The following is a 27,245-nucleotide window of genomic DNA, read 5'->3' on the forward strand; positions in this document are numbered from 1 at the left end:
CAAATATCATTAGTCGACGACACTATCGTAAGTCGAGTCACATTTTCCGATCAAATTTATATCGTAACTCGAAATTAGCGGAAGTCGGATCAATCGTAAGTCGAGGTGCCACTGTATTCTTAGGTCAACCAAACAGTAATTATCTAAGTGTAGTTACAGGATGAGAGCTACGCTCGTGGTGTCCCGTCTTCCCAGCGCTCTTTGTCATATAACGCTCTGAAACTACTGACGGTCTTGGCCTCCACCACCTTCTCACCTAACTTGTTCCAATCGTCTACCACTCTGTTTGCGAAAGTGAATTTTCTTATATTTCTTCGGCATCTGTGTTTAGCTAGTTTATATCTATGACCTCTTGTTCTTAAAGTTCCAGGTCTCAGGAAATCTTCCCTATCGATTTTATTAATTCCTGTTACTATTTTATATGTAGTGATCATATCACCTCTTTTTCTTCTGTCTTCCAGTTTTGGCATATTTAATGCCTCGAACCTCTCTTCGTAGCTCTTGCCCTTTAGTTCTGGGATCCACTTAGTAGCATGTCTTTGCATCTTTTCCAGTTTGTTGATGTGCTTCTTAAGATATGGGCACCACACAACCGCTGCATATTCTAGCTTTGGCCTAACAAAAGTCGTGAACAATTTCTTTAGTATATCACCATCCATGTATTTAAAAGCAATTCTGAAGTTAGAAAGTGTGGCATAGGCTCCTCGCACAATATTCTTTATGTGGTCCTCAGGTGATAGTTTTCTATCTAGAACCACCCCTAGATCTCTTTCTTTATCAGAATTCTTTAAAGATTTCTCACATAATATATAGGTTGTGTGGGGTCTATGTTCTCCTATTCCACATTCCAAAACATGGCATTTATTAACATTAAATTCCATTTGCCAAGTGGTGCTCCGTATACTTATTTTGTCCAGGTCATCTTGAAGGGCATGACAATCACCTAAGTTTCTTATCCTTCCTATTATCTTAGCATCATCAGCAAACATGTTCATATAATTCTGTATACCAACTGGTAGATCATTTATGTAGACAATAAACATCACTGGTGCAAGAACTGAACCCTGTGGTACTCCACTTGTGACATTTCTCCAGTCCGATACATTGCCTCTGATCACTGCCCTCATTTTTCTATCAGTCAGAAAATTTTTCATCCATGTTAGAAGCATACCTGTCACCCCTCCAATATTTTTCCAGTTTCCAGAACATCCTCTTATGTGGAACTCTGTCAAAAGCATTTTTTAGGTCCAGATAGATGCAGTCAACCCAACCATCTCTTTCCTGTAATATCTCTGTGGCTCGATCATAGAAACTGAGTAAATTCGATACACAGGATCTTCCAGATCGAAAACCATACTGTCTGTCTGATATTATACCATTTCTCTCCAGGTGTTCTACCCATTTAGTTTTAATTATTTTTTCCAATATTTTGACTATTACACTTGTCAATGATACCGGTCTATAATTAAGGGGGTCTTCCCTGCTTCTACTTTTGTAGATTGGAACTATGTTAGCCTTTTTCCACACATCAGCTACAACTCCTGTATACAGGGATGCCTGAACAGTGTTCCTGTTATTATGTTATATACACACATTATATGTCCCTATCAACATTTATATGCACCATAACAAATTAATAAGCAGTTTGTTATGGTGCATATATATGTTTTGGTGGATATGGTGATAAAATCAAAACACAGCATGGAGTCTCAAGCAGGTGATGCCAGCAGTTACTTGATGCAAAACAATGCCTTCAATATTCCACATATTTTGCTATGACTAGCTATAAAACTGCTGTTATTATCACATTCCCGTCACAAAATCTGGAATATGAAACCATTTCCATGAGGAAATGAATATTAGTGAAGGAACATAAGGTCATTTCATGATGCGTAGATGCACGAAACAGTGGCTGGGTGCTGGTGCTGTGTCTGTACCTCATGCTGTGAATATCATAACTGACATTATGTTCACTGATATTTGAATGTCGGGCATAGTCTTTATCACAGTCAGGATCATCTTTAACTCTATCAACACAAAATTATTTCAGTTGCCTATTTTATTCATCATTACTAAGTGATGCTGTGTAAATAGCTGCACAGTGGTGCTGTGCGCTACTCCTGCATGCGCCAGCCTTGGTTGCTCTCTCAGTACTAAGGCTCTCACAGCCAGCAACAGATGCTTAGGATTTTTTTCAAGATGACGTCTGTTTACAGGAATCTTGAGGCACAGGATGTGAACCTCGTTTAGCTGCAGGAGTTTTGAATTGCTCCCTATACCTAAGAATGCCATATGGTGCTCTGTGCACCCCTGATCCAGCATCTTAATGTGCTCTGCTCTGCAGAACGTTACTGCACTGCTCTGTGCAGTGCTGTTACTAAAGTATTGCGTAAGATTTAAAAGTCCCACGAGTACACTGGGCTCACATTGACTTTCTCAGGCCTCCAGTAAACAGATGCCATTTTGAAAAAAAGATTGTGAGCAGCATTTCTGTGTGCAAAGGCATCAGTATTGAATGAGCAACCAATGCTGGTGCTTACAGCTTGAGTTAACAGCAGATAAAGACTATGTACAATGTTCAGATATCAGTGAACACAATGCTTTTCAAGATGTTCACAGTGCTAGGCAGGTAGCTACAGCACTCTGTCATTGTTTGGTCTATCTAAGAATGTTTAAATGACTTCTCATGTTCTTTTGCAAAATAATCTGGTGAAAATTATTAATTTAAAGATTTAATGACCAGAATTCTGATAATAGCAATGTTGTGCCTAGAATTACCTTAGTCTGTTAGGCGGAGGAAGGTTGCCAAGTGAGGTAGCATCGTCAGCTGATTAGCGTGTGGTGGGGCAATGCTGTTTGGACTTGCCAGACCTGCTTAACCACTGTGCTGCGCTGAGTTTATTGTGAAATTCCCCGTGCACATGAAATAAAGTGATGCAAGTTTTGGTGCTCAAGAGTTTCAGCCCAAAAATTCTTTTTTCTTTGTAAAATGATAAATTACCTTCCCTGAACATGTCTATGTAAAAATAAATACCAAATTCCACTTACTTTGGCTGTGAAGACATGGACAAGGTGTGCTGTGACGTCATCAGGGTTGGTTGCCCGTGTGTGGCATGCCCAGATACGGTCGCGCGGGCCTTTCAAGCACCGGGTGTTGCCACAAATGTATTTTCAATTATTTGTTTTATGTATTTCCAATGTGGTTTTATTTGTTTTTTTATCATATATGATGCATATTTGTGTCCTGTACAATATGTATACAGTAGAACGTTCATAATGTTCCATGGAACTGTGATACATGTGTCGGTAATGTGTCCACAATAAATGTTTATTGTTGCAATATTACTTGTTAAAAATTCTCTAAAATTACAATATGTACAGTTTCACACACTATTTACACAGTAACACATTGTATTACACACTCGGTACTTTGGAAGTGAGTAACAATCAACTACGTAATCCATGGTGCACAGCGCGACTTTGCTCTCGTTAAACCAGGTACAGATAGATTTTCGCTTCCTGTTTCTTCGTTCTGTCTGCTTGTAAAGAACACACTCAGGTACACCATTGGCATTAGTACCTGTAGGTGGTATGTAGCCAAGCTTGTAAAACATAAGGTAGTCTTGAAAAGATTACAGGAAAAGGTCAATTTGTAAGGTTAGTTATCTTGAGGTTATCTAGAGATGATTTCGGGGCTTTTTAGTGTCCCCGCGGCCTGGTCCTCGACCAGGCCTCCACCCCCAGGAAGCAGCCAATGACCGCTGACACCCAGGTACCTATTTTACTGCTAGGTAACATAGAATGAAAGAAACTGCCTATTGTTTCTTGCCGGCGCCTGGGATCGAACCCGGGACCACAGGATCACAAGTCCAGCGTGCTGTCCGCTCGGCCGACCGGCTCCCTTGTGAGGGAGCCAGTCGTGAAAGGTAGTCTGAAAAGTTTGTCTTGTTAGGTCCCACACAGGAAGAGATTCAGCTAGCGTCAAAGAGTGTCCGTCAGTCTGGAAGAGTTTCAGCCAGCCTCAAAGAGTGTCCATCGGTCAAGAAGAGATTAAACTATTCTTGAAAATATCTATGGAAGCCGCTAACACTGTTCATCTATGCTACTTGTATCAGATGCATCGTTACTGAACACAGAAAACGATTCATCTATGTATCATCTAAATAAATTGGAGATAACATAGGTGGGCAAGGGTGGCGCTCAGAGTTACAACTGGATACGCTCGCTGTATCGTCCTCATAGGTGCTGTATCATTTGCATCCGACCTTTGTGTTAGGTCCTTATTGCGCTTAGCTTCAATATTATGACCATCATGTTCTTCATACAATAAGGTTTGAATTTCACCGACTGCGCGCTCTTTCAACACCGCGTCAGACAGATGTTTGGGAGCCAGAGGCGCATGCGCCACCCATGTTTGCTCACTCAGTACTAACCCAGCCAGCAGCCCTAGGGCATTCTGGGAATTTTGTCCAAGATGGCTGCCTCTCACTGGAGGTCCTAAGAGTCCACAACCTACCTCGCACACATTTAGATTGGGTAAGAAAAAATAAGTTTCCTTGGATGGCGCAGTTTCGCACCGACCGAGAATACTCGGTTGGTGCAGTTAAGTGGTTAATGGTTTGTTATGGTGCTCAAAATGTAAATAGTAACTTGTGCTTACAGTGTAATAACAGTTAAAACAGTATTCTTTATTGTTCAGAGAATATAATATATAACTGATTTTAGTTGCACAAATGCATCTATGTATGGATATTTAATACATTCTACAACATAATAATAATATTGACAGCCCAGTTGCACAAGAAAAATCCACGGTAAAAACATTCTAAATACAAAGAAAATATTATATATTCAATGTGTGCTGTAAGAATTTATTGCAAAATATGCGTGACTAGGCTCAACTCTGATAACCAGTTATAAGATTATTACACTTGCCAGAAACATTTAGTGATTAGTAATGGTGCATGAAAGTGTAGATAGTCACAGATAAATATTGTATATGCAGTGTAATAACAGTTGTGACGTCATCTGGAATAGCGCAGTAACTATTGTTACTGTAACTATTTTATTAAAACAAAATTAAATAAATCTGTTGGTACCTTTACGGTGTGGAAGCTGTGGGTAAAGAACAAGAGAATAACACTTTATAATATTTAATGATAAAAATTCCAACGCAGGAATAGCCATGCAAAAAAAAAGATAAATTAATATTTATTTATTTATTTATTTATTTATTTATTTATTTATATATACAAGAAGGTACATTGGGTTTGTGAGAATACATTGGATAGTACAGTATTTACATTCTTGTAAAGCCACTAGTACGCGCAGCGTTTCGGGCAGAAACAATTTACAATAACAATTTACTCGTATAAATAAAAATGAATAATGAATAATTAAAGACAAAAAAACCTTGACCACTTGGCTAAAACACAATCAAAAGAAAAATATATTCAAGTGAAGTTACATTACTGACAAAAAGTGAAATATGACTTCATACAATGTGCTTTGAATGCCCAACCTGTCCTCTTAAAAATGCCGCTTTTGGTCGTTTCCCCGTATGGCCGAATTTGGACGTAATTTGAAAGTGAAAAAAAATTTAAATAAATTTGGGATTTTTTTTTCACCAACAGCAAGTTAAGGGTCCTCTGATAGGTTAGGTGGGCAGGAATTTCTCATAAAGTTTCAAAACGTTATAAAAACTTATATTGAAAGTTTCTTCTTTTAACCCTACCAAGTAAGCCGGACGACTCAAACAGAAAACGGAACAGTACGTCACTTTTGTGAGTCGATTTCATTTCAAATTACGTCCAAATTTGGCCATAGCGCGCATGCGAGCCAAAAGTGACGTTATTTTTAAGAGGACGGGTTGGAATGCCAACCGTCACCCCGTTCGTGGGAATGTCAAGGTAAGGGCAGACACTGGCGAGCCAGAAGCACCAGATGGTTTCTGCCTGCCTAAGTCGCCGGGCTGGATATATATACAGTGGTACCTCAGCTTACACGAATTTAATCCGTTCCCAGAGACGGCTCATAAGTTGAATATTCCTAAACTGAAGCGATTTTCTCCATAAGAAATAATGTAAATTGAATTAATCCGTTCCAGACTCCCCAAAAAATTAACTTCAAAGTAAATTTTATACCTAATTCACCCAAATCTTCAGTACTAAAGTATGTACAAGTTATTACTTACCTTTACTGATGACTTGTTGGTGTATGGAAGATGGTGGGGAGGAGGAGACGTGTTAATGTTTGGAAGGGGAGTCCCTTTCCAAATCTTTAAATTCTTCAATAAATCTTTCAGTTGCTGGTTTGTCTGTGCTGGCAGCCTCCCCATGCCTCACAACACTATGAATACCACTTGTTTTTCTTAATTTCTGTAACCATCCCCTAATTGCCTTAAACTCTCTCATATCTGCATCACTCCAGGGGTTTTCTCTAAAAGGTCTTTGTGCAATTGCATTGCTTTCTCACAAATGATGGCCTCTGAACTGCTATCACCTGCTAACTCCTTGTTAGCTCTTGTTAGCTAACTCCCCAAGTGTTTGTGTTTTATGTTTCGTGATTATTGTTATGCCTTTTGCCACTTTAGCACTCGTAATGTCCTTTTTCTTAGCAAGTACAGTGCATATCGTTGATGTAGATTTGTTGTACTGCCTAGCTAGTTCAACAACCCATGTACCATTTTCATGTTTACGAATGATCTCTTGTTTTTCCTCTATGGCCATTCTCACATGTGTTTTCTTGGCTTGAACTGTACCACTGACTTTCTTGGGACCCATGGTGAGATATATAATAACAACTTTTATGTTCAAATACCCAAAAATTGGAAAAAACAGGTCATGCGCGATTGTCACTAGGCAGGAGGCACTGGTAAACTGAGGTGCGATCGCTGTGCCACTACACGCTAGGTCGGCCATACGCGTATCAACAAACTTCGTTTCCCTAAGCAAAGCTCATAACCCGATTTGGATTTTTATGAAGAAATTGGGCTCGTGACCTGAAAAGTTTGTAAATAGGGGCCAACTGGACCAGCGAAGAGACTCCGCCGGAAAGATTTACTGTTCCATGTGCTTATCGGCAACTAACAATGAAGATTTACACCCCTCCCAGGCGCAGGTGTTACAAGTGCCAACGGTGGAATCATGTTGCAAGGAACTGTTGGAATGATGAGCGGTGTGGCCACTGTGCCGGAAAGCATGCAACGTCTGTGTGTGATGCTAAAAAGGGTGGTGCACTAAAACTGAGGTGTGCAAACTGTCACGTGGAGGGAGTTCCCGCCTGGCATGGGGACTGTGCCTCACTCCCGCCGAGACGGGCTGCCAGGGGTACAACAGCTGGGGGCGCCAGTAACCACCCTGGCTCATCTGCTGTGCCCCCACTGGTCACTCCGTCACACTCCCCTTCCTTACCCAACCACTCCAACGCCACGGCTAGTAGCTCGAGTGACACAGTTGTAGGCCCTACCAATTCATGTTGGTCGGGGGGCCTGGATCAGGCACAGAAAATTAGTGAGCTTATGCATACAGTAGAAAAACAAAACAAAATTGTGGAAAACCTGACCAAGCAGATAACCGAACAAAATAAGGAAATCATGCACCAATAGACGATGATAACCACTCTTCAGGAAACTGTGAGAGTATTAATAACTGAAGGCAGGCCACACCAACCTGGGGTACCACCATGTGCTCCCATGCGGCCAGTACCCCAGGGGAGACCCCAGCAGGGGGTGTCCCAGCCCTCACACCAGCTGGGCTCTCCCACCACGGCTCCCCACACCCCAGCCTCATCAACGCAGTGCGCTATGAACAGAGGTAAACTATTCCACGTAGAAACGCATAGTGCTGTCGATGAGTATTATGGCGCAACTGATCCTGATGATGAACGTAGTGACACTGAGGGTGAGAACTTTAATGGTGATGACGATCAAGATGTTGATACCGGGTCTAATAAACTCTGTTTGAAGGAATACAGTAGTGGAAATGTTGAAAGTGATTGTGGTAAAGAACAAAGTGAAACCAGTGACGCTTGTAGTGATAGTGACGAAGTTCAACTGGACGTGGATGCCCGCCTCGGGCCGCGCACGCCACATCCCAGATGGTTCTGCCGTGACACATTTAAAGAAATGGTGACAGGTGATGTGCTGACTGAAGAGGAAAAAGAAGCTGTAATAAAGCACTACAAACGGTATGTAGACATACTTGCTTTTATGAAACTGCAGACTGATAAAGTACAAAAGAACAATGGCGGCCTCTGAATCTCATAAAAACAAGTACAGTGTCATACCCACATTTTGCTTCCAGTAGATGAACGACATATGAGATTTAGAAACAAGTAGTGTATTGTGAGGACTAATAATAAACAGAAGCTCCCCTATGACTCTGTAATATCCCCATTGGCCAAACTATTATGTATTAACGACAAGACCTACCATTAACACTTTCGCGCTCTCGGCGCTCAAGAAAAAAACAATACCCCAGATGCTTTCGGCACTTCGCGCGCCTACGAGGTAAGACCAAAAAGTGTACACTCTTTTGACTGTCCTGACAATAATTGAAGGCGCACATATTTAAATTTGGTATCACTGTGTTCGCAATGAAATTGTCTATAAGAGCATACCTATAAAATGCCGCCCAAGCATAAGGAGTATCAACACCAAATAAAAAACTATGCAGATCACTCGCCGAGAGCGCCAAACAGCAACAAAATGTTTCCACTCTCTTAATGGTTGCGAAGCCTACAGTTGTCCTACATCGCTAATTTTGGTATCATTGGAATCGCAATAAAATTCTCTACACGGACATATGCATATGAATGTTTAATATAGGTAATTGCCCACCCGCAAGAGTGTGTGAAGTGGAGAGTAGTTAGCCGCGAGCGCACTGGCGAAAACACAGGGGGGAAATCATGCTTGGAAAGTTTATACGTTTCCTGACCCTACTTTTCTATGTACATATTTCTTTTTTATACCAATGTGTTCGCAATAAAATTTTCTATAAGATGAACTGTATAACATTTGTACAAAGCATGTGTAAGAGAAGCGCCAAATATAGAACCACGTCGCTCAGTATGCGTTCGCGGCAGAAACGAACGCATTGTTTTCGTTCGTTTGATGTTTGTCATGTTTATACTTGTTGAAACATTTTATAATTTGTATGACAGTGATCGCAGTAAAATTCCCTACACAGACATATACATAACACATACAAATATTTCCCACGTGTTGGATATATCAACGGCTAAAGGGAACCCACTGCCACACGCTCGCCACACCCCCAAACATACTTTGTGTATTTTTTTTTTACTCATAGAAGTTTATGTGATATAATATTCATTCTGGTACCAAAACATCCGCAAATAAATTCTCTACAAAACAAAAGTATCCCCATCCATTTCGGTTAAAAAATGGAATTTATAGAAATATTTTTTCGATGGACGAGAAAAGTAGGCTGTTATGCGGAATCATAAGAGAAAACGGCGACGAGTTATCTCTAATCTAAAGCGCGAAAGTGTTAATGTATGATGACTTACTGTAAATATGTAGCTCTTGTAATAGCACTTTCTCTGTAACTAGCTGACATTGTATCTATAAGGTGTGAAGGATTGAAGAAATTGTTTATGTAATAATCTAAGATGAGGTCTGATAAAGACCTTTTGTGCCCTCTGTAATGCTTTTGCGCTACCGCTCACAGGATGAGTATGGGGTGCACAATAAACTAGCCGCCTTCGGCGGCAACAATCAAATCAAGGTATCTTGTATTTTTATCTGACTTCAGTGCCCTTGTGTGGCCATGGGTTGGATTTCACAGCACTTAACTTCAGGGAGCCACTAGGCACTCCTACCCCCCCCCCCCCCTTCATAAAACTAGCTAGTTGCATAAATTTTTTTTAATCATTTGTTTACATTGTTCAGGGAGTTCTGTTGCCGTTCTTGAGGCTGAGGGCTCGTTTGAGCCAGTATTGGATTGTTCTGTCTTGCTTACACTCTGGATTCCTTTCTCAGTGGTGGCATAAATGCCTAAGTTAATATATAAAGGCCACTGCTCCCTGTGTATGAGGCGGCCCTGGTTCTGGCTCTTCGTCCTTGGTAGGACACAGAACTGCAACTGATAGGACCTAGTAGTTTGGCACTACATTTGAGATACACGTAATAGCTTCAGAGAGTTAGTGGGGCTCGCCCAGAATTTGGCATTTCGTTTCATTCAATTCAGGTTTTATATGTGTCTTACTTTATTTTTATAGTTCCCTTTCTTATAGTAGTTGATTTTTATACATTTAAATTAATATCTCTTAGTCATGTAACAAAACACTTCCTATTATGAAACATTTTCATATATTGACGGAAACTTACACTATAATCTAACAAATTTCTGCTTCTTTCAAATAGTATAGTTGATCTTTTTCAGCATGCTGTATAGACTAACATTGTTTTTTTTTTATATATATACAGCTAATGCACAGTATAGCACTACAGTTCAACAACCACCCAAATCTGCTGCACAGCCGCCTGGAAAGATGGTTCAACAGGCCCCTGCCACGGGAGAAACTAAGGCAGAAACTAAAAATATGCTTTTCTGCTGGACAAAGGTTCATCCAACACTGCTAAGAAACCTGGACCGCAGTTCCGCAAAGTGATGCCAAATATTATTGGTATGTGAAGTGTTTTTTCCTAGTAATTTATAATCATTAGTTAACCCTTATTATATGTATATAATTATGTTCTATTTATTATAAATATTTAAATCAGTTGTATGGTATTAAGATTGATATTTCACATTAAAACTCCATAAAATTTTAATGAACCACAAAAGTCTATTTGGATGTAATCTACAACATGATGCCTCTAACATTTCAAACTAATATTGAGCTTGGCACAGCATCCTTCCAGGGCAGTATTCTAGTGCGAATCACCATATCTAGTGTACCACCATCAAGCTTCAGTCTTCCACATGAACAGCTGTGTTGGCATTTCCTGAATTGCACAAGATATACAATTCTTTGTGCACATTATAGAGTTTCTCAGTGATAAAGATGAATGTACAGTATATAAAGCGGGTCGGGTGGCCCGCCTGCTTTTGTTGGGTGTTCGGGTTCTGGCCTACCTGTATTCCTACCCGAGCCTAAATCTGTATTCTCTTGAGCGCAGGCGGGAGAGATACACAATAATTTATACATGGAAAAATATTAGAGGGGCTGGTCCCAAATCTGCACACAGAAAAATAACATCACATGAGACCAGGAGGCATGGCAGGATGTGCAGAATACCCCTGTTGAAAAGTAGAGGTGCAACAGGTACTCTAAGAGAGAACTATCAACATCAGTCCCGAGACTGTTCAACATGCTTCCACTACACTTAAGGGGCATAACTGGCCGACCCCTCACAGTGTTCAATAGAGAACTGGATAAACACCTCCAAAGGATATCTGGTCAATCAGGCTGTGATTCATACGTCAGGCTGCGAGCAGCCGCGTCAAACAGCCTGGTTGACCAGTCCAGCAACGAGGAGGCCTGGTCAATGACCGGACCGCCGGGACACTAAGCCCAGGAAACACGTCAAGGTAACTTCAAGGTAGGCACCTCGACGACTGACTTGTTTGGGCTCCCAGCCAGTCTACGTGTCTGCTCGCCAGGGATTTGGTTCTTACCCAGCTCGCCCGGTTCGGGTTCCTGATGAACTGGCAAAAGTTCGTATCTGGTTCCCCCTCAGGTTCGGTCTTGGCTGGGTCTTGTGTGGGATGCATGGACTGCTTCTTTGTCTCTTCCTCCTGCAGCTTTGCTTCACCTGCGTTCCTGCCTTCATCTGTTCCTGAGGGAATCTCGGGTCACGCAGCGTTTGCTTGAGGGCTTGTGCGGGAGCCTGAACTTTGCTATGATGGTCTACATTGCAGGCCAGGTGTGGCTTCATCGGCTGTTCTGGTTCCTTCGGGGACGTCCCTTCCGCCTCTCTCGCAACCGCTGGGTTCGACCTCTTGGGGCTTTCCGTCTGTTGCTGTGTCGCCGATTTCCTCTTTGGGTTTTTTGAGGTTCAGTGCCCTGGCGCCTACCCGAGCCCTCGCTCAATGAGTTCACGGACGCATCGTCTCTTGGCTGAGGCTTTGTGACCAGTGCTCACCAGGCCGGCCAGGAACGGTGGGGTCCGTCCTGCCGTCAGGCTCACAGCACGGCATGGGAGTTTGTGGCTGTGTGGATGTCTCTCCGGAGGATTCAGGTTGCTTGCAGATCAACGATCCGGCACCATTCGGACCGTTCTATGGTTGTTCATTGCCTGAACCCAGGGAGTTCCATGCAGTCCTTAGCTCTTTGGGGCTGGTCGATTCGGATGATTCGTCTGCTGAGTTCTCGGGTTTTGGCTCTCCTGGTGGTTTACGTTTGGGGGGTTGTCCAGTGTCCTGGCAGATGACCTGTCCCACTTCACTCCCATGTCCACGGAATGGACGGTCGACGCCAACTTGTTCAGTTGGCTCTGCTAGACGTTGGGGCCTCCGGAAGTGAATCTCTTTGCGTCAGCGTGGTCGGTTTGTCTTCTGGTATACGTTTTGCCCTTTCCTGACAGCGAGGCTGTTGGGGTCGATGCCTTCAGGCAGGACTGGGCGTGATGGGGTTACCTGTACCTTTTCTCCCCAGTTCAGATGTTGCTCAAAATCCGGGCTAGCTTGGAGACTTACCAGGGGAAAGCTGTCCTGGTTCCTTGGTGCCCGGCCCAGCCTTGGTTTCAGGCGCTGCTTCCTTGGTGTCCAAACCCGAGGGTCTTCCTGCGGCTCCACCTCTTTCAGCAGATCGGTCCAGCCTGGTGCGAGGCTTGTTCGTTCTTCTCCTCGAGTCTTCACATCAGGAGTTTCTGATTCGAGTCTATCATCAATTGTATGGTGAGCAGGTGGCTTTGTTGTTGGTCTCCCACCTACGTGCTTCGTCTCTGCAGCAGTATGAAGTTTCTTGGCGGTCCTTCCAGGTTTTCCTATCACTGCATAGGTGTACTTCGGTCTCTGATAGGGTTACCTTGTCTTTCCTTTTGTGGTTGTTCCAGGACCGTCATCTTATGCCGAATACTGTTGCCTCGTATCGTGTGGCGCTGGCGGAACCGCTCCAGCTTGTGTTCGGTATTGATGTTACTTCTGCCCTGTTTCGCAAGCTGTCTCGTACGTTGTTTCACCTCCGACCTGCTCATGTGCTGCTTGAGCATGCCTCTCTTTTCTCTCTTCTCCTTCTCCTCCTCTTCTCCATGGACCTCCTCCATTGTCTGGCACCCCGGTGAAGAAAATGATCTAGATTTATCTTGAAGATGTACTGGGCAGTACTCAAGATGGAACAGCACAAGAGATTTGAAGAGTACAATCATTGTGATGGGATCCCTGGATTTCAAAGTTCTCATATTCCATCCTATCATTTTTCTGGCTGACTCAATATTTGCTTAGTTATGCTCCCTAAACGTTAGGTCGTCAGACATCATTATTCCCAAATCCTTTACCTGCTGAGGTAACATATCCTTTGCATGTAACCCTGAGGTAATGAGCTTCTAACTGCACTTGGACTTGATTTTATATGGTTGACTGTTACTCTGTGTTCTGTTCGGCAGGAAACCGAGTATCCAGCGTCCTACTTTACCGGTTATTCCCATTGACCTCATTTTGTGTGCTATTACTTCATGGCCACATTTATTGAATGCCTTTGCGAAGTCCGTGTATACCACATCTTCATTTTGATTTTCTTCTAATGCCTCGGTGACTGTGTCGTAGTGGTCAAGTAGCTGCGAGAGGCACAACATGGATTTCCCGCTCGAAGTCCATGTTGGCCTGGGTTGTGAAGGTCATTGGTTTCCATGAAACTAGTGACCCAACTCCTAATCACTCTCTCAAATACTTTTATTATGCGGGATGTTAGTGCAACTGGTCTGTAATTTTTGCCAATGCTTTGCTCCCTCGGTCAAATGCTAGAGAGGACGCAAACACAGTGGCCTGCTTACCAGAGCCTCAGATATTAACACCAAGTAAAGCATCCAGCACTTCCACTAACACGATAACATCATTTATATTTGCCAACATCCAGGGTATAAAAACACGCAAATCCAACAAAGTTCACTTTATAGATGGTCTCCTTCATGAGGCAAATGCAGTGTTTGCAGCCCTAACGGAAACTCACACAAAGGACTACCTTGATGGTGAAATATGGATCTCAGAGTACAATCTTTTCAGATGTGATAGGAAACATTGGCTTCAGGGTGGGGTCAGCCTCTACATCAAAGACACACTCATCTGTACTGAGCTGCTAAACACCTCAAATGATATGGTGGAAGTGCTGATAGTCAAAATAGAGATCCTAAATGTAGTTGTTGTCCTTGTATATAAGTCACCGGAGGCAAACCCTCAGCAGTTTAAAGACCAACTAATGAAAATAGAAGACTGCTTGGAAAACCTCACAAATCCAGCTCCGAACATCATCCTGCTTGGGGACTTCAACCTACGGCACCTGAAATGGAAGCACCTGGTTAATACAGTAATATCAGAAAGAATACCAGGAAGTAGCCTAAATGAACAGGCACATGCAAATGACCTGCTACGGATGTGCGATAGGTTTGCCTTAAACCAGCAAATAGTAGAACCAAATAGGAAGGAGAACACGCTGGACCTCATTTTCACTAATAATGACGAATTGATCGGGAACATAATGATTACAAATACCTGTTACTCAGATCACAACTTAATTGAAGTTCTGACAACCATGGGGAATGAACCTTCAAAACCAGTCCAGATTCCCGGTGGAGGAGATTTCAGCAAATTCAACTTCAATAATAAACAGATAAACTGGGAGCAAATAAACCAGGACTTCACAGAAATAAACTGGGAAGAACAGCTAGAAAATGCAAACCTGAACAGTGCCTAGAAAAAAAAAAGCTCAGTAGCACTAGAAATATGTTCATACCGCATACCCCTAAGAAAAAAGAGAGAGAGATGCAGATTGGAATGGGAACGTCGTTCCCTATATAGGCGAAGAAAATGCTAAGTTCTTTTCCTTTAAAGAACACAATAAAGTAGCTGTCACAACTGCAAGAAAAATGACAGGTTGGATAACAAGAACTTTTCCCACTAGAGATGCTATACCGATGATGATACTTTTCAAAACGCTTGTGCTCTCTCGAGTGGAGTACTGCTGCACAATAACAGCCCCTTTCAAAGCTGGAGAATTTGCTGACCTGGAGAGCGTGCAGAGATCCTTTACTGCTAGAATCCACTCAGTAAAACATCTAAATTACTGGGACCGACTAAAGAGCCTAAATCTGTACTCCCTTGAGCGCAGGCGGGAGAGTTACATAATAATTTACACGTGGAAAATAATTGAGGGGCTGGTTCCAAACCTGCACACAGAAATAACATCACATGAGACCAGAAGACATGGCAGGATGTGCAGAATACCCCCGTTGAAAAGCAGAGGTGCAACAGGTACTCTGAGAGAGAACTATCAACATCAGAGGCCCGAGACTGTTCAACACCCTTCCACTACACATAAGGGGCATAACTGGCCGACCCCTCACAGTGTTCAAGAGAGAACTGGATAAGCACCTCCAAAGGATACCTGATCAACCAGGCTGTGACTCATACGTCAGGCTGCGAGCAGCCTCGTCTAACAGCCTGGTTGATCAGTCCAGCAACCAGGAGGCCTGGTCGACGACCGGACCGCGGGGACGCTAAGCCCCGGAAGCACCTCAAGGTAACCTCAAGGTAAGGTAACCCTCCATTATGTAGAGGGGCTATGTCTGCTGCTTTAAGAGCAGCTGGTATCTCCCAAGTCCATGCTCTTCCTCCACACTGTACTGAGTGCCTGTGCTACTGGCATCTTGCATTTCTTTATAAATATTGAATTCCATGAATCTGGACCCGGAGCCGAGTGCATGGGCATGTTTTCAATTTCTCTTACAAAAGGGAAAGATGGAGGAGACCCCTTGAGTCCCACCTTGCTTCATGCGAGTTTGAAGCTTCGTTTGCGAGTTTCCCCTTGTCTTGGTGACATTCACCGTCTTTGCCTCCACCGTGCCGCGTGTTGGGTCGATGACACCTTTCACCCAGTCTTGCGAGTGGTGTTCTTGCTTGTACTCCAGTTCACCACAGTACAACTGTTACTGTGATTTGGGTGCAGGCGGCCTTCGTGTTGCATGCGAGGTTTAGGTTGCTGCAACACGCTCTGTTCGTTGCCTTCTGGATGCCACCGCTGCTGCCCCATTGGGGTTTTCAGGCCCGGACTTAGGGGTGTTCATCGCCCTTTGGTTTCATCCGTGCCTCCTAGTCCTTTCCCTGCTGTGGTTCGTCCTGCCCCCCCCCCCCTCCTTTTCCCCATCTCCCAGCTCCCGGATCTCAACCGGTGTCGAGGCAGGGTTTTCTTGGTGAGATTTGGGCGGCTTCGGGGACTTCCCCTTCTGTATCGGTTGAAGAGACATTCGAGCCTGTTCCTCCTACCGGGGCTTTTGGGTCACATCAGCGAGGCCCCTTCATCCCCGCTTTTCTGGTGGACTTTGCCTTTTCTTCTGAAGCAGAGGGTTTGGAGGACGGCTCAGCCCTGGGTCCTGGCAAAGCGGATCCCGGGGATGGGGATGAGTTGACTTGGGGAGCTTATGCACTGTTTGACCCCACCTGGTTGTTGGTACCCTTGGTGCAGGGCTTGTTGTTACGGGGAGGGGGGCTGGGCTATAATTCTTTCCCCCCCTCCGTACGTGTTTGATGTGGGTTCAACCCCTCCCCGGGTTCGGTTCCGGGTGCCCTTGGGTTCTTCGGTTCCCTCCACTTTGATGTGTTTGGCTTCCTGCGTCCCGCCGAGGGAGGTGCTCTTGCAGCTTATTTCCTGCGAGACCCAGATTCCACGTCGATAATGGAGCCGCCGCCTCCTGCGTTTGGCTCGTCTTTTCCATACTAGGTGCATTATGAGGTGCCAGAGTCTTTCTGTCTGGCAGACTGCCCTTTCTTTTCATTGGGGATGTGTTATGTTTTCGGACCCGCATGCTTGCATGGCGGGAGTTGACTGCGATCGTTTAGGTTTACCTGGGTGGGTGAGTTTGAGCACCACCTTTGGTCTTACTCTTCTTTTCCCTCCCTGCAGGAGATGTCTTCGGACTCGCTCGAGGGGGATGTGGATGAGCTGGCTTCTGGGCCTGCGTCTGGTGCACTTGCCTCGGCGGCTTGGGCATTGGCTGCCTTGTTGAGGTTGTTTGTGCCGATTTTGCAGGGTTTGAACAGATCAACTGTTCTTTGTTTCTCGCCTCGCGTGTCGCTAGGTGGTGCTTGTGCTTAATTCCAAAGTGCGCCCACTCTTTGGAATCCGCATGGGCACTTTGATTTTCGCCCCTTTTTGTCCATTGCTGTTTGCAGTGTTTGCGGTGGTGCATTTTCTACTGACGGCTTCGTCTCGTTGCCGGCCTATGTCAAACTTGTTCCTTCTCCAGGGGGGCCGTGGTGGTCCTGCCCTGATGGTCGTGCTGGGGCTCGTGATTCTTTTGGTCGTCGTAAGCCAGTAGTGCCTGATTCGGGGCTGGCCCCGCTTGCAGAGCCGTCTGCGTCTGGTCAGCTCTGTGATCGCTCTGAGCGTCGGTTGGGCTCTCGTATGGGTCGTCAGTCCTCTCACAGTTTGCCCAGTTGATGGGGTGATGGAGGGGAAGCTCGTGCTGTTTCCTTTTTCGCCAGGTCTTATGGTTCGTAGGCGTTTCGGGTCGTTTCCTCTGGCCTGCGGTGGAGTTGGGTGGCCCCTCCTTCGGGGGATCGGTGGCTGGCAGGGCTGGCCTCTTCTTCAGTGGTCTGTCAAGTCATCCTGGAGTATGTTCGCTTGGGCGTGGTCGAAACGATAATGTCTCTCAGTTGGGTTCCCATCTGTTTCCAGTTCCGAAACGGGATTGTGTGGACCTGCTGTTCATTCTGGATTTGTCTCTTTTGTACCCCTGGGTCTTTTGTTCCTTTTTTTGGATGACCACTTTGTCCCAGGTCCGGCTGCTTTTGGGGCTGGGTGCTTGGATGATGTCTGGACCTTGGGACGCATATTGGCACTTCCCAATTCATCTGGGGTTCAGGGACTAGCTTGGTTTTGTTGCGGGACGACTGGCTTAATGTTTTTGTTGCCTTCCATTCAGCTTGAATCAATAGGGGTTCGGGTTCTAGCTTACCTTGACGACTGACTGGTCTGGGGTCTCTGCCAGTCTGCGTGTCTGCTCCCCAGTAATTTTGTTCTTTTCGAGCTCGCGGGATTTGGGTTCTTGTTGAACTGAAGGAAGTCCCATTTGGTTCCCTCTCAGGTTCGGTCTTAGCTAGGTCTTCTGTAAGATGCTCGGACCGCTTCCTTGTCTCTCCCTTCTGTGGTGTTGCTGCGACTTTGATCCCGCCTATGGCTGTTATTGGAGGGCACCCGGGTTACTTGTCAGTTGTTCAAGCAGGTGTGCAGGAGTCTGAACTTGGACATGCTGGTCTATCTGTCGTGTTGGATCTGGATTTGGCGGCTGTTCTGGTTCCTTCGGGGACATGGCTTCCACCCATCTCGTGTTTACTGGATTCTGACCACAAGAGCCTTGCGTCGGCTGCTGCATCACCGGCTTCCTCTTTGTTTTTTTTGGGTTCTGCCATGGCGCATACCCGAGCCTTCGCTCGATGTGTTCACAGATGTGTCATTTCTCGGTTGGGGCTTTGTGACCAGTGCTCACCGGGCCGGCCATGGTCTGGTGGGATTTGTCCTTCCATTGGGCTCACAGCATGGTGTGGGAGTTCGAGGCGGTGTGGCATTCGCTTCAAAGGGTTCGTATCATTCGTGGATCGACGATCCGGCTCCATTCAGATTGATTCCCATTGGTTCATTGTATGAACTGCAGGAGTTTGAGGTGATCCTTGGCTCTTTGGAGCTTGTCGCTTTGGGTGACTCATCTGCTGAGTTCTCGCAGTTTGGCTTTCCTGGCGATTCATGTCCAGGGAGTGTCCAACATACTGGCAGACAGCTTGTCCACGGAATGGCCAGTCCACGTCGACTCGTTCCGTTGGCTCTGCCAGGCTCCCGGATGTGGACCTCTTCACGTCGGTTTGGCCGAGGCATCTGGTATACGCAGCGCCCTTCCCTTACTTCCAAGCTGTAGTGGTCGATGCCTTTCGACTGGATTGGTTGAGGTGGGGCTACCTGTACCTCTTCCCCCCAATTCGGTTGTGGCTCCAGGTCCTGGCTAGCTTGGAGACTTGCCAGGGAAGAGTAGTCCTGTTGGCCCCTTGGTGGCCAGCCACGCCTTTGTTTCTGGAGCTGCTTGCTCCATGTCCGAATTCGAGAGACTTTCTGCGCCTCCGCCTTTTCCAGCAGATCGGTCTGGTCCAGTACGTGGCTGGTTCAAACTTCTCTGATCTTTAAGTCTGGTCTTTTTGATGCGGGTTTTTCAGCACATGTATGTTGATCAGGTGGCTTCGTTGCTGGTGTCCCCACCTATGAGTTTCACCTCGGCAGCAGTATGAAGTTTCCTGTTGGTCCTTTTGACACTTTGTAGGTTGTCTTCAATTTCTGATTGGGTTGTTTTGTCCGTTCTCTCTCTCGGTTGTTTCAGGACTGTCATCTTATGCCGAATACTGTCGCCTCGTATCGTGCGGCGCTGGTGGAGCTGCTTCGGCTTGAGTTTGGTGTCCAAGCTTTCTTGGACGTTGTTTCACCTCTGGCCTGCTCATGCGCGACCTGAGCCATCCTGCTCGTTGGACTGGGTGCTCTCTACTTTCTTCTCAGATTGTGGTGACCTCTTTGGTTCAGGACTTTTTCTAAGGCTCTTTTCTTGTTGGCATTATCCTCTGGGGGTTGGGTCGGGGAGCTTCATGCCCTCCTCCTGTGCTGGGGTTTGTGCTCTTTCGATCCTGGTGTTTGTTTTGTTCGTTTGCAGCCATCTCCTTCTCTTCTGACAAAGAATGATGCTGCAATTTTCAGGAGGGGTCCTTGGGTTGTTGATGCTTGGTTGGTTCATCCAGGGGTGCATCATGTTTTGTGTCCGGTTGTGGCTCTTTGCAGTTATTTGCGCACCACGGCCACTATGGCAGGGAACGGGCTTTGTGTAGACCCGGTTTCCCTTCTTCCCTGTTCCGGGGTGTGGGTCTCCCAGGTTGTCCACAGGATTATTCAGTCCAGCCAGCCTGCGGTCTAACCTCCGTGCCCACGATGTTCATAAGTTTACGGCTTCGGCTGCGATTTTTGGTAATACGGTATTGTATGTCTTGGGCTGACATTCGGGCACTGGGCTTTTGGAAGTCGAACAGGGGCCTGGCTGCACGGTAACTCATTAATGTTCCTGGTCCTTCTCGGCGTGTGTAGCCTTGGGTCGCAGGTTGCAGCCAGTTCTTGACTTTGAGTTGAGGAGCGAGTGGTAGGCCATCTCCTGGATAAGCTCCTCTTTTCCTTTATCATTGGTTAGGTAGCTCCAGGGAGCCGAAGTGGCTCTCCACAGAAAACCAGCGTTGAATGTAATAAAACGCCATTTTCTGGGTGAGACCCGGAAGCTCTCTGGCATCCCTCCCTCCCCCTCTCCCCAGAGGCAGTTTTTCGTGTTTTTAATATTCAGCCTCTGAACTGGGGTTGAGTAGTAGGTGGGAGGTGGGGGTGGGGTTTGGGGCTCCCCCTTCCCCCTCCCGGGGAGGGGGAAGTTGCACAGACAGCGGTGCGGCGGCATCATGTTTGTTTGCTTGTTTTCGATTTGGGAGTTCTGTATTCTAGTTCAGCTTTTGGTTTGCAATTTTTAACCAGCTGTAATTTGTTTTGGAATTCCTACATTTTCGGGGGCTTGACCTGGTAGATGGCAGACGTAGACTGCATCCAATTACACAGGGTTGTCTGTAAGCCATCATTGCTCCATCGATTGACTATTGCCAGTCTAATATATACACATCACACTGATTTAGCTCCGGGGAGCCTCCGGGTCTCGCCCAGAAAATGGCGTTTCATTACATTCAATGCTGATATTTTGTTTAATTTTATATGCATATTTAATCTGATGAGAGTAATCTGCTGCTCATGCCTCATGAACCCATGGGTGCATCCAAATCAACATTGCCATCATCTAAATAATGGTGGCAAAGTAAGGATTGATCTCCTGAATATTGGGATTTGGATCAATGTCACTGGACTTTACTATATCTGAAGAATGACTTAACATATTGTCTTGAAACATGCAAAACTATGTTGAAACATTCAAAACTTTGCAATGGTATTGTAGTAAAAGAAAGAAGCCTATTCCTTGTCACATTTTAAGAAAATATGAATGAAGAATGACGGTAACTGCAGAGGATCTGTAGGCAAAATGAAACAGCGCCTATTTATATCCACTCAAAATGAGTCCTACATGTGCTTAACCTAGACTTACAACATTACAGCAATCCCACATCTCTTATATTACACGGTAATTTATTCCACAAATCAATTGGTCTCTTTCCAAACCAGTATTTACCCCAGGTCTTAACTAAATCTAATTTTATTCAATTTATATTCATTATCTCGTGTTCTATTTTGTGTTGATATATTTAAAACCGTATTTATATCCTCTTTGTTATAACCGTTCATCCATTTATATACACTACTATACTTCAGTCATGTTATGTCACGCCTTACTCTTCATATTTCTAGAGAATATAAATTTATTTTTTTAATCTATTCATTAGGGAGGTCTCTAATTTCTGGGGATAAATTTATCATCCTTCACTGTATGTGTAAAATGTATTTTATGTCCATTTTATAGTATGAAGACCAAAATTAAACTGAGTAATCTAAATGGGGGCCTAACAAAGGCAAAATAAAACTCAAGAATAATTGTGAATGTATTGCAAGTGTTTCTAGAAATAGATCTAGTATCTTGTATGTTTTATTCTCTACTTTAATGCATTGATTTTTTGGTTTAGGATCCCTGCATGATAAGATCCTTGGGTAATCTGATACTTTTAACATTTCTCGGCTTTTGTCTGTCTGCTCGCATATTGACATCTTGAGTGATATTTAGGATCTTTAGAATATTCCAGGACATGGGCTGCTAAATAGTATTCCATGCTTGGTACCATCTTTTGATATTTTCTTACTTCTTGCCATATATTTTCTGGGAGGAGCTCCGTTGGCTCGCTAAAGCCGTCATTTAATGATCCAACGCATCCTCCGAATTGACAGTACGGTTTAATACTAAGTGTAATAAGTGCAATTCGTGACTGCTGGGAATAGTACATAATTACACTTACTTGTGCCGTTAGATTTACCTCCCCATATATTCTCCTAATTTTCTGTTAAAACATTCAGAAATTTAGGATGAAGTTTTCATGTTCAATTCTGTATAGACAAGTTTTAAATATAAAGAATTTCTTTTTCAGTTTTATCAACCACCGTGCTGCGATGAGTTTGTTAAATTTTTTCCCTATGCGCATGAAATAGTGTTCCCAAAAATTCTTTTTTCTTCGTAAAATGATACATTCCCTTCCCTGAACATGTCTATGTAAAAATAAATACCAAATTCCACTTACTTTGGCTGTGGGGACGTGGACAAGGTGTGCTGTGACGTCATCAGGGCCTGGTTGCCCGTGCGTGAATCGCCCAGACACGGTCGCGCGTGCCTTTCAAGCACCGGGTGTTGCCAGAAATATATTTTCAATTATTTGTTTTATGTATTTCCAATGCAGTTTTATTTGTTTTTTTATCTTATATGATGCATATTTGTTTCCTTTACAATATGTATACAGTAGAACGTTCATAATGTTCCATGGAACTGTGATACATGTGTCAGTAATGTGTCCACAATAAATTGTTTATTGTTGCAATATTACTTGTTAAAAATTCATTAAAATTACAATATGTACAGTTTCACACACTACACAGTAACACACTGTATTACACACTCAGTACTTCGGAAGTGAGTAATAATCAACGAAGCAATCCGTGGTACACAGCGCGACTTTGCTCTTGTTGCACCAGGTACAGATAGATTTTCACTTCCTGTTTCTTCGTTCTGTCTGCTTGTAAATAATGCACTCTCGTACACCCTTGACATCAGTACCTGTAGGTGGTATGTAGTTAAGCTTGTAAAACGTAAGGTAAGGTAGTCTTTAAAAGATTTCAGGAAAAGATCAATTTGTAAGGTAGTCGTGAAAAGTTCACTTTGTAAGGTCTCACATAAGAAGAGATTCGGCCAACCTCAAAGAGTGTCCGTCAATCAAGAAGAGATTCAGGTATTCCTGAAAATATCTATGGAAAATACCACAATGGAAGCTGCTAATACTGTTCATTTATGCTACTTGTATCAGATGCATCATCACTGAATGCAGAAAACTATTCATCTATGTATCATCTAAATAAATTGGAGATTGCATAGCATAGGTGGGCAAGGATGGCACTCAGAGCTACAATTGGATATGCTCGCTGTATCGTCCTCATAGGTGCTGAATCACTTGCATCCGACCTTTGTGTTAGGTCCTTATTGCACTTAGCTTCACCAATATTATGACCCTTATGTTCTTCAAACAATAAGGTTTGAATTTCACCGATAGAGTGCGATCTTTCAACACTGCATCAGACAGGTGTTTGGGAGCCAGAGACGCGTGCACCACCCATGTTTGCTCACTCAGTATTAACCCAGCCAGCCCTAGGGCATTCTGGGAATTTTTTCCAAGATGGCTGCCTCTCACTGGAGATCCTAAGAATCCATTTCATACACAACCAACCTCATGCACATCTAGAATGGATACAAAAAAATCAAGAAGAGTTTTCTAGGTTGGCGCAGTTTCCACCGACCAAGAATACTCGGTTGGCGCAGTTAAGTGGTTAAGCAATAGAGATTTATACAAAATTTGAAAATATCCTGAGTTTTTGTATAATTTATTGAAAGATTTTAGTTTTGTTTTATTAGTTTTATAAAATTGTAATATCAACATAGCCATAGATTAAGTACTAATTGTAATTAAGAATCGATAAAATGCTTGTCCTCGTACACTAAGAAGGTTAGCTTAGGTCGTGATTTTCTATTCAGCTTTTCAGGTAAACTCAAATATTCACTATTTTGGTGTAATTCTGGGGATTATTTGAAAGTATGGTTTAATACTAAGTGTAATAAGTACAATTCCTGACTGCTAGGAATAGTACATAATTACACTGTAACTTGTGCCGTTACATTTACCTCCCCATATTCGGAGGATGGGCTGAGTGATCAGTGCGATACTACTTAGTGTCATCAGTCAGAGAGTCACAGAGTTCTGTTGGCCTACTGGGGACCACAAGTCAGAACCTGGCCTCTTCAGAGAGGTGCAAGGAGCGATAACTGATGAATACTTTACATTTAAGGTTAATCATAATTGCGGCCACCAGGGAAGCACCCAGAAAGTTAGGCGAACCAAAACAGACTACTGGTTGGTTAAAACAGACTACTGTACTACTAGTTTGTCCCATCTTTCCCCTCGTATGTGAGGGGCGAGGGAGATGTACCCGGTCAACTGATTTGCCCCACCTTCAATTTAATCTGAAGTGTGCCCAGGTCACACGTCGCTCTGGCTGCAGTCGACCATTTTTCGAGTGGTGCTTTGCTTTTGAGGCTGATTTTTACACGAGTATTGTGTGCACGAGTCAGAAGATTAGTGTGCTATAGCTGCATCAGCTCAGGGTTATCTTCCCTGTGAGCTCTTTTTGTACTACCTTTGTGTGGTCAGGGTTGACTTTCCTAGGGTGTTTGGGATACACTCCCTTTAGAGGATTTTATTCACGGGGTGGTTCTCGCCCTTTAGGTAATTTGGTGGTCTGAGGTGTCTATTTTCTGTGTGGTTGGGACTGTTTTGGGCTTGTGTCCCCGGGGCACATTGAGAGTTACATGACCAGTTATTCAATTAACACATAGATGCGCCGATGTTTCTCTCTGATTGCTTGTTCTTCAAGGTTTGGACTTTGGGGGGGGGGGGCTTGGTTTTTTGTGTTGAGTTTATATATCTCTGCCCTTTTTCTGCTTTTCGCCTTATTAGGCTTGCCTAAGGTGTGTGCGACTTAACCTTCTTGTTGCACCCTTTGACCTTTCCGTTGGCTTTGGGTAGCCAGGATTGCCTGTTATCAGCAGGGGTTATTGGCTTAGCATTCCCAGTGCCTGGGCTTCCTGCAGGGCTTATTCACCCTGCAGGCCCTGGAAATTCCCTACGAGATCCGTTTTACTATGGTCAGTCAAGCCTGGCTTCAGGTCGGGCTTAGGGTGTAGAAGAACTCTCAGAACCCCATCAAGCAGGTACCTCTTCCTAGCATCTTCTCGCCTTGTGTAATTTTGAGGGTTGTTCATCATCTGTGCCATCGGGTGACGCTCATACATTCTACCTCCACCATGCTGCCTGTTGGGTCAGTGACGCCTACGACACTTGAGTCATGCGGGACCTGTTCTTCCCATGTGCTGCATCTTACCCACTTCTTTGTTGAAGTACTCACTTCAGCTCAGTATTTAAGGTTTTTAGTGTTGCAGTGGTCTAGGTTGTGTGCCTGGTTGAATGGTTTGGATCTGCCCCACTAGTGTTTAGGGACTCTGATTTTGGGGTATTGGTCAACTCCACCTTGGTGCCATCTGCAAGTCCTCTTCCGGTGTGCCAGTTATGTCCTTCTCCATACCCCCTACTTTTGGCTCTTAAGTGTTTGAGGGCTTTGGCTTTGGATTAGGGTTTAGCTCATAATGTGGCTCGAGAAGATTCGGGGTTGGCCCCTTCCGACATGGGTATGGAGGCAGTTGAGCTTCTAGGTCCCGCTGGAGCTTCCAGGTCTTCCCAGCCGATCCCTCCTTTCGAAGCCTTTCCGTTGGACTCTGCTTTTCTTTCCCGTGCGGTGGGTATGGACGAGAGCTCTGCCCCTGGGTCCTCTTATGTGGTTCTCGGGGCTCAGGGGGAGTCGGAGTGGAGCTCTTGGGTTCTATTTGATGCTTTGTGGGCCCTCGTGTCTTCCACCAAGGAGCTTTTGTTGCAGGGCGAGGGGTTTTCGTAATTCCCTTCCCTGTGTGAGTTTAATTTGGATGCAACTATTCCCATGTTTGATTCCAAGTTCCATTGGGTTTCTCGGATTTGTCCTTCTGCAGCTTTTCCTCCTGGGTTTCCCGGCAGAGACTCTGAAGGCCTTTTTTGCTTACTTCCTGCATGACCCGGTTTAAACCTTGTTATGGATCCGATATGGATATTGAACTTATTTGAGTTCGGGTCTTCCTCTCCTTATTGGGTGCGTTACGTGGTTCTGGAGTTATCCTGGCTGGCAGACTGTACTCTGTTTTACCTTGAGGCTTGGCGCGAGTTTTGCCCTAACCACACGCTTGATTGGCAAGTGTTGACTGTTGCAAGTGTTTCTTGGAGCTGTCTTGATCCTGTCAAGTGTGTGTCATCGCGCCTGCCCTTCCTCGTTATGTGGGTCTTGTGCAGCTGCATGCTCAGGTTTCTATTCAGTCTGCTGCTTTGGTCGTCGATGACCTACGTAACTGTTTACACTTTGATTCTGTTGTGAGTCTCTTATGTCTCCTGGTGCTTCATTCTGATTGGCTCTCAGAGGATGTAGATTCACTCAGTGAGGTTCCTCTTATGGGGGGTTTTGGTCTCTGCAGCTTTGACTTCTGCTGCCATCCTAAAGCTAAAGCTTTCTTAGGGGATGCAGTTTCCTTGATTTCTGCATCCCGTCTTCCATGGTGGTAAGCTGTGCTGGCACAGTCTCTGGACTGTGTGGCTCCTGGCTCTCACTTTGGCTTCTCCATTTAGTTCTTTGCTGTTCCTTGCAGACATTGTATCTCAGTTTTGTCTGTGGCTGCTGTTAGTTGCCATCCTGTTTCGGATCTGTTGTATGTCCGAGGGAGGGTTGGTCTCGACTTTCTCGGCGGTTTGGTAGAGCCAGGGTCAGCTGTTGGTCGAGGTGTGTCCTCTGTGGTGCCGGCAGCCAGGTTGGATGTGTTTCTTCTTTGTCTGATCAGTGCTGCGTTTGCTCTGCTCTGAAGGCTCACTCTTATAGTTTGTTCTGGCCCTTTCATGGGGTACTCATTTGACGGGGCAGTGGGAGGGGGGAAAGGCTAGCTTGGTTTGCTAGCTCTTGGTCCTGCAGTCTGTGGGCTTTTCAGTTCGTGTCTTGCAGCCTGCAGTGGAGTTGGTTGGCCTCACCTCCTTTGGAGGGTTCAAGGTTTTTGAGGCAGGTCTCCTTTCCTTGTGTTCATAGTCATCTCAGAGTGGGTGCATTCAGGCATGGTTGAAACGACCACGTCCCTTCTGTGGGATTCCCGCCCGTTTTTGGTCCTGAAATGTGATTGTTTGAAC

The 27,245-nt window shown here is 44.7% G+C and overlaps 1 protein-coding gene across 1 annotated transcript in view; it reads left to right on the plus strand.

Annotated features, from left to right (window-relative positions):
• Positions 1–10,647, plus strand: part of LOC138351372 (longitudinals lacking protein-like) — a 44,914-nt gene extending 34,267 nt beyond the window's left edge. Inside the window, exon 6 of the mRNA XM_069303177.1 lies at positions 10,451–10,647. Within this exon, the coding sequence (XP_069159278.1) occupies positions 10,451–10,635 (185 nt within the window). The 3' untranslated portion in view covers positions 10,636–10,647. The remainder of the gene's footprint in view (positions 1–10,450) is intronic.
• Positions 10,648–27,245: the final 16,598 nt, after the last annotated feature.

This window comes from Procambarus clarkii, chromosome 49 (genome assembly GCF_040958095.1).
Source record: "Procambarus clarkii isolate CNS0578487 chromosome 49, FALCON_Pclarkii_2.0, whole genome shotgun sequence".
NCBI lineage: Eukaryota > Metazoa > Arthropoda > Malacostraca > Decapoda > Cambaridae > Procambarus > Procambarus clarkii.